The sequence below is a fragment of the Morone saxatilis genome, unplaced genomic scaffold, assembly GCF_004916995.1.
Source record: "Morone saxatilis isolate NCDOM2014 unplaced genomic scaffold, NCSU_SB_2.0 Contig0, whole genome shotgun sequence".
In the NCBI taxonomy this organism is placed as follows: Eukaryota; Metazoa; Chordata; class Actinopteri; family Moronidae; genus Morone; species Morone saxatilis.
The window spans coordinates 10935525-10944065 of NW_023339650.1; the positions used below are offsets into that span (position 1 = coordinate 10935525).

Sequence of the window (8541 nt, forward strand, 5' to 3'; positions counted from 1 at the left end):
AAACACCAAAAACGTTCATTCTTAAAGGCAGCGGGCAGAGGAAGGTTGTCCAACTGAGAGATTTTTTTGTAAAAAAAAGAAAGCATGATGTATGATGTCTGAGTGAAAAAATACCACGACAGTCTTCACTCAGCACTTCCTGTACAAGGCCAACAGGCCATCAATGAATAATACAGATTAGCAAAAAATTCAAACAGACAAACTGCAGACAAACTAGAATTGATGGCTTCCACTGAGCCACTCAGGGAACAGGCCATGACGTAAAAGGAAAAACATGTCGGGTTCCCCCGGCCAGGTTAATCAAGACAAGCTTCCCCTGCAAAAAGACGTGTGTGTGTGTGTTTGATTGCAGTCCATGTGTTTCGTGTGTATGTATGTGTGAACCCATTTCTCATTCATAATATGCAATCTTATTTTACGGCTGATTGTATTTGCCATACATGGGCTGTATGCATGAGGTCTTTGCCCATGTTCTTCTACCCAGCACAGCATAAATAAACAGGAACACTCTATAATCCATCATCCTGTGTGCTGTGGGAGCGTGCCCAACACAAACATGGCTTCTGTTTTCTATCTGTGTGTACGTCTGTGTGAGAGAGACTGCGTGTGAGGGCTAGGATGGGTAGCGCATATTATGTTAGTGCTCGGTCCATGACTGTGAAACATAAACCGCCTGCACTAAATGAGGATTACACAAATGAGCTTCCTCTTCGCTCTTTGTTTCTGTGTCCCACTGTCTGGACATGACGCAGAGTTGAGTACACCCCACGATTCTTTGAAGTCCTTTTAAGATGACTCTGAGTTTGAAAAGGACTGATGATATGTTAAAATGGCACATTGGAAATAAACAAGCCATTTTTTTTCAAGCATTTATTTTATATTAGTTTAACCATGAAGAACTGTTTATGAATTCATTTGGCCTATAAAAAAATCCTTTACAGTATGTCAAACAATCAGTGTATTTAATAGACTGAAATCCCAAGCTGAATCCACGGAATGGCTGGGAAAATCTGGAAGCAGGAGGTGATTAACTACCATACTTGCCTTCAACAAAGTATCGTTAAATTCCCAAAGAGCACTAAACACCAACTGCCCCAATGGAACTGCTCTGAGGACAACGGAATAAGACTGTGGTTGTTTTAGGCAGCTCCCAGGTGTGAGTGTTCTCGGTTGACATTTAAGGGTAATAAAAACTGTAGAACCTTTTCTGGTCACTTAAACCTGTGCATACACGGTACATCTTTGCTGCACTTGCTGGTCCAGTTAGCCGACCTATTTTTATCATGTAGTTATTGTAAATAGAGTCAACGGTTGGCCCCACAGAATGTAAGATACATATCACTCTTAGCCATGCTAGTGGAGGGGCTCCAGCACGGATGGATTTGTCGGTCTGTTAGTTAGTCCACCACTTTGGTCCAGCCACATTGTTTTTATATATAATACTTCATACTGCATCACATCAGCCTCAGTTGCAGGCTACTTTGTAGCTACTTTTAATGCCAGTTAGCAAATGCTAGCATGCTAACATGCTAAACTCAAAAGGGAGAACATGGTGATGTAAGCATCTAGGTCACAGGGGACGCTAGCATGGCTTTAGACTAAAATTCACATTACATTTTTTTCTTTTCTCTTTGCACATAAGAATAATAATCATTGAGATATTTTCTTAAAATGTATTTTTTGAATTGACAAAATAGTCTGACACACTCATACTGGACCATGGTTGTGCAACAGTAACAACGTCACTGTGAGTGGGGCTCTAAATGAGCTTTATAAAAATAATAATTTAAGCAAAGCCAATATTACTAAATCATTTTTGACAAAATACATTTCTAAGTAAAGTTAAGAGTATATTTTCGTGATAGGGCCTCTTTAAAGCAACAGAAAGTAAAGAGGTAGCCTACCTAAAGCTTCACTATATGATTACTTACTCTGGGTAATTGGTGCCTTATGTCAGATCTATGGTAACAACTGACGTCATCCACAATATTTTCTGCTTAAGCCTAGATTGACTTCCCTGTTGCAGTTCTTGTCATACTACACCATCAGCTACTCTGGAGCAGAGATCCAAATAGTAACAATGGTGGGGCTATTGTACCCAGCATAATGCACTTTACAATATCCTCATTCATTGCATGGGGACTTTATTTACAGAACCCTCTGGGTAACGCAATGCCATGCTCTGATCACACACCAGCCCACTGCATGTAATTATCCTCAGCCTGCTCTCCAATCTGTCACTGCCCAAACTCATTTGTAAGTGTGCATGTACAGTGATTAAAGAAACTTCTGTGCCTTTGCAAAAAAGGGGGGATTCTATCACTCCCCTCCCGCCCTCCTCCACATTCGGGGAATTCTCCAAGAATGAGTCGAAGCTGCCATGTCAGAACGAGCCAGGCAGATGTGTACAGATCGCCAACATTGCTAATGCATCTACAGCACTGGTGCAGCAGTCAAGTCATAATAATTAAAGACATACAACATCTCAGGACTTCATTAATCATGGTTTATATGGACTTTGAAGCCCTAATGAAAAACAGCCTGCCTCTCTGGGTTTATTGTGTCTGTACAAATTGTGGGGATGGCGTGCGCCAGGAATGCCCCCCTCCTGACCGGCTGTTACAGGATGTGGTGATGGAAAACAAAAAGATAAGATTTGGTGAAAAGCTAGTGATGGTTATAGAGAGGTCAGTGGTCAAGGCTGTTTATGTAGACGCTGAGCGCCATTCAATCAGACAAAACAGAGCTGCTGACGGCAGTGTGAGAAGTCTTTGTGTTTGCACATTTGTCCTCCTTAATGGTCGATGTTCTCTGCCCTTGGATGAGCAAAATGAAGGCCTGTGGTGCACCTGAGATTCATCTTGCACTGTCATGTATCATCATCTTTGATTTGCTATTAGTTTCTCAGATTCTCACCACGCTCTCCAGCCCTCCTAGAGGTGCATTACAGTGAGATCAGAGTGAGAGATTATTGGGTATTAAGCTCTCAGTGCCAGAAGTGGAAATTACAGAGAGGTTGTCAACGCCAGAGTTCTCTCTGCTTGTTTTTTCCTAGACAGAGGGAGAGAGAGAGAGAGAGAGAGAGGTAATGCTTTACTCAACACGTTTCATCCCAATGGCCTGTGACTGGTCCCTGGCAGCGCTGTCAGTGGTGAGTCACAGCCAAAAGTGTATGTAGCTCAACAAAAGCAAAGGAAGACAGAGAGGGAGAGACTGCTTAGGACTCGAGCCCAGGACACATGCATCTTCTCCCAATAAAAGTCCCTTTGGCAGGTTTACATCGCATTAGTTCACTGAACCCAAGGAAATATACAGTGGAAGGGAGAGAGTGGAGCAACTATCATCTGAAATGCAAACCATGAAGTCATTTCATTATCTCCCTAATGATGTGTCCTGCCTACAGGTGCAATATCCTCCTTTTGGTTCCAAAGGTAAGTTATAAGCATAATTTTGTGATTCTATCCATCTGATTACTCCACATTAACACCATACATACTGGATTTCTACAGTATTACTACTCTCTCTATATAAACTCTATAGCTATTTATGTAGAACGAAAACCTTCGCCTAAATACATGGAAAGAACAAACATTTAACAGATAAGAACCAAAAAGTTAAAGTGTGTCCACTGTTGCTCTACAGTAAAACTGAATTCTGTGTGGTAACTACCTGGCAGTGGTTCATTTCCTGTCCAACACAAGTTCCTCACTTAAATTTGTCATTTTATGGAGTGCCTCTGAAAGAACACAACTGACAGATGAAAGTTAAAGTGGCCCCTTCAAGTAAACAGGTCAAAGAGCTCTGAGTTTGCCTGAATTAAAGGGAAGGGGGGGGGGGGCTGCGTTAATTGGAGAGCCAACAAGCATCGTGCACTCTGGACCCTGTGGTTTGTCGGCGTTCCTCCCAGGTGAGCTCACACTGGGCCGCTCGGGAACGGCCACCCCCAGCCCTGGCCGGGTAGAAAAAGTGTCCTCTTCGGTTTGACTCACACAATATTTTGCTGGTAGTCAAGACAAAATTAGCAGTGGTTTGTTGTTTCTAGCTAGCTCATCCATGACCCCTGTGTTCATCATTTCTGAGGAGAGGGAAATGTTTAGTTGCCACCTTAGTTTAGGGGATTAGGATAAAAGAGATCAGAGCAGTAGCTGATATTTATAGTTTAATTCACCGTCAATGAAATGATGTTGGTGGTGAAACTTTGTACAGGAGAAACTCTGTACTGGTGAGCATGCGTTCTGTTGGATTGTCATAATGTAAGTTCCTTTTGTCAAAAGCAGCATCCAGCGTCAAACAAAGGACTCAATCATCTAATTAAGGAATCACATTAATCATACAGTTACAGTTACATCTATCCAGAAGGCTCCATAACACTGGAACTATTAATGGAGAAGACATAAGAATGATTGGAAAAGGAGGCTGAAATATTGTTGAATGTTTTCTGACTAAAAGTATAACTCTATAAGTTTTGTTAATGTTGGTCCAGCTGTAGGAGCTCACCTAGAAAACTCAACCTAGACAATAATGCCACCTTGTGTTTAATATGTGTGTTACAGGCTAGTATCCAGCTATAAGTATACTCCACTTAACTGTTTAGGTTCTGAGAACAAAAAACAAATTGAGAAAATAGCTCACAAGTATACAATTTAACAATTAGCTTTATTATTGTGTGTTCTTACATAAATGTATATGTCTAACACAAAAAATATATATAACATAATTTTATTACAATGCATTATTAATGGATGGTCTTGCATTATTAATGGATGGTCTTGAATAAATAACAGGTCATTTAATATTGCACTTAATTTCTTAGGGTGCCATTTGTGTCAGTATTGACAAAGTAAACTTCATGGTAAGATAACTCGATAGCAGCATTAAAATGTAGTATAATACCGATCACAATATCAAGATAACATCTCTCTGAACAGGCTCTATTCAGTCTTTTCTTCATCAAATTGTTAGGTATTTTCAGATTTCCAGAAAGTGTGTATCTTTTTCTCTCTGTCCTCCACAACCAAGATTGGAAATAGATTTTTATCAAGGCTGTAAAAAGTTACTTATTCTCAGTGTGGTCTCTGTTTCATTTCCTAGGCCATCCACCTCATCTGCCTCCCGCTGTGTCCCTCTGGGATGCAGGAGGAGGTAATAGAGCACGAGACACACCAGTCCCAGCACCGTGCCTCCACAGATTAAACCACTGACTGTGAGCAGAAACGTGGTTGACTGCAACTCTGGCTTAAAAAAAAACAGCAATAAAGGAGCCATAATGTGCATAAGAGAATAAAAGAAGTAGTAGATGATCATTTCTACTTTGGTGTTCTGTCCTTTGACGTTGAAAAAGGTGAACGTGAGTATGACTCCGATGACCGCTCGGTACAGTAGCTCAAGGCCTCTGGATGAGCAGAAGTTGGTTTGAAGACAGTGTGTCCAGGTTGTTCCTAGCAGCCAGAGGACGGTGAGGGCTATTGTTGTGTAGGTGCTCAGTATGAGGAGGAGGGTGTAGCTTAAGATGTGGCTGGTGATGGTGAAGAGTTTGTAGAGGAGGTATATTGCTGTGGGGAGGCCAGACGGCATCTCCTTGACATGGCGGAGGGATCTGCGAAGGCAGCGACGATAGTCCACCAGGGCCCAGGCAATGTTAAAGAAGGAGAATGTCATAGATAAATCTGAAAGAAGTGAATAGGTGGTATAATTAATTATACTGTATATTCATGAATTAGCAGAACATTTGACTTCCTGTTTCTACTTACACTGCAGGACTGAGCACTCTGCATGGCCCAGCACTATGTACAGTTGTAGAAGCAGTTGGGGAACACTCTCCAGGAAAGCCTCAAACAGTTTGAGCATGCTCAGATCAGTAGCCATGCAAAACAGTTTGTAGTGCACATCCCCTGTATGGTCATTTCTTGTCTTCCAAAGCACTTTGAACCCTTGTTTCAGCAGCTGACAATACCTAGCAACAGGTCAAACACAATGAAAACAAAGTCAGACAGGTTGTTGCCACCACTCATTCATCTGTTGCCACTGCACAGATGATAATGCATTTGCAAGGATTCTTCCTGCAATACACAACAGCTTAAATGTGGTTATTCCAGTTTGCACATTCCATAATAGCACACCACTGTGCATTATTAGCATACTGCACATTTTGAGTCATACCATGCAGGCACTCCTTATTGCAGGGTACACAAGCATAATAACAAAGGTCAGTGCCTTCTTATTCAAAGGTGCAGTGCTCTTATCACTGTCGTCACCATTCGTTATCAATGATCACTCCATACCTGGTGAAGATGCCCACACCAAACAGGTGCAGGACAGCAAGTCCACCTTTGGATATGCCTGATAAGGTTGGTTTTCCCTCTGGGTTTATCAGAACATTATTCATGTCATCCCTGTACCAGGCATAACTGAAGATCTGCGTCACCAGCAGCCCAGCCAGAACAAACGCTAGAGTCAGTCCAGTCCACACAAAATGTTTATCCCGAAAATATTTCAGAGCCAGTCCAATGTCTGTCCAAATGTCCACCACATACAAGAACAGTCCAACGATGGTTAATAACCATCGCAGTTTTGTGTATTGATTGTCTGACTGACTCATTTTGTTGTCAGTTGAAAAGTTTAACCAAAGGTTTCACTCTGTGATGAAAGTAGAAATGTGGTTGCATCTGAAGCATCTGAAGAAAAGCAGCTGTTTTGAGCTGCACCCCAGCAGTTCAGGCACCATTTTGGTCCATCTGTAAAAAGCATCACAATGTAATTTTAGAAAAAAAAGTTGTGTTCTTAATATGCACAAACATTTTGTTGAAATTTCATCCAAGTTTACCACAATGTAAAACAAATTACAGGCTGAAGTCTTGAAATGCAACGTGACTGCAGTCAGCTGCTGTGTGACAGTCTCCTGCACTTTGATCTTTATCATAAACACTTTATTATATGCAGGCCTGATAAATGGCATACGTACAGATGTGATAATCAATGAGGTTATCAGCAGGAATAATAAAATGCAATGCAAGCTTGCTTATTCCAATACATTTCTTATATAACATAATGTATTTTTCTTGCACTTCTCCCAGGATAGCATTTGAAAACCTATTTACTGATTCACAGAATAACTACAACTACAGCTCCTTTACATCCTTTAGCATCAACATAATTTTAAGCTGTTTAATGAGAAAAAAGACAATACAGATAACCAACCAAAGGAAAAGATTTAAGAGAAAACAAATGAATGAAAGCACACTATCAAGATCAAAGTCAAATACTCTTAATTTTGATACAATACAGCCATTGTTGTGTTAATTTATTAGAAAAAGTAATAAATTATGTAAATGTATTATTATAGCTTATATCCTGCCTTAAATAACACACAGATATTAGTGCATGTCATCCTACAAAGATCACAGCTCATAGCAGGACACTCACACAAACAAAATAGTAATTGAACCTACCAGTATAACGTGCCCACGGTAGACAGACAGCTGAGTTCCGTCAATGAAAGCAAGCACTTCTACAAATGTCTTTCTCTTTCCTTGAAACTCATGACAAGCTCCACCTCTATGACTGCAAGTCAAGCAGGAATTTTTTCATTACATAATAGCTCTTGTGCCTGCCTGCGTGTACGTGTCTGTATGTGTGATTGGGTGTGAGCTTATACTTTAAATTCCCTGTAGGAGTGTTCCTTCCTTCAGACATTATAGACATTTGCTGGATGACTTAAACTTTAGCCAGCCAGTGAAGAAATGCCAAGGTATCTCTCAGATATATTTCTTCATTTTACAAACGGAAGTGCATGTATGAAGAAAGGTGTGTCTTTTGAGTGCTATGAACAGAAAGCGTGATGTCACACCTCACACAGTGGATTTCCTGTAATCTAAGTACTTTCAGTAAGCGTGGGAATATTATTCACATTTTCAAAAATGCAACAATGTAAACTTGAAATACTCTAATACTCTAATAAATTCATTGTTTAAATTGTAAGTTTTAAGTTGTAGCTATATTATGACATAGCCAGTGTTAGTTCTGTTAGTTCTACCTAAAGAAGACTTAACTGGTTTAGTGTGACTAGTAGCTGATTGTGACTCAAGTTAGTGGAAATCTTAATTAGGTATTGCTGTGTAACTGACATGACTGACTATATGAAGCTGTTCTACTTGTCCTACTGCTATTTTTAGCATTTAGCATTAAACCATAACTGCCACCAAAGTTGCATAGTCATACTTTAAGTCTGTTCATTTTAATATGCTTGATTTGTTCATGTGTATTCATATAAATCAAATTTAAATTCAAATGCAGTTGAAAGTAAGGACATCACTGACTTTCAGCATCAACAGGAGCAGGGATTCAAGTTACAGATAACACCATTTAATTATTTATAGTAATTTCTGTAGAGTTCTAATTTAAAAGTATCAATTATTGACATACATAAGTGTGAACATAGTAATAAGGACATGTTGTGGGTTTACAGCCGGTTGCCTAGTAACCTTAAATGACTCAGGAAGTTAACATAACTCACAACATGGCTAATGAAGAGGTTCATTATGG

At 40.1% G+C, this 8541-nt stretch overlaps 1 protein-coding gene across 1 annotated transcript; it reads right to left on the reverse strand.

Moving 5' to 3' along the window:
* Positions 1-4667: 4667 nt before the first annotated feature.
* On the reverse strand, positions 4668-8328 carry xkr9 (XK, Kell blood group complex subunit-related family, member 9). Its single transcript, XM_035657646.1, has 3 exons — positions 6282-8328; positions 5751-5953; positions 4668-5666 (listed from the first exon to the last, which is right to left on the reverse strand). Exons 1-3 carry the CDS (start codon positions 6596-6598, stop codon positions 5038-5040), a joined length of 1149 nt encoding a protein of 382 aa, XP_035513539.1. The 5' UTR covers positions 6599-8328; the 3' UTR covers positions 4668-5037.
* Between the last annotated feature and the right edge of the window lie 213 nt (positions 8329-8541).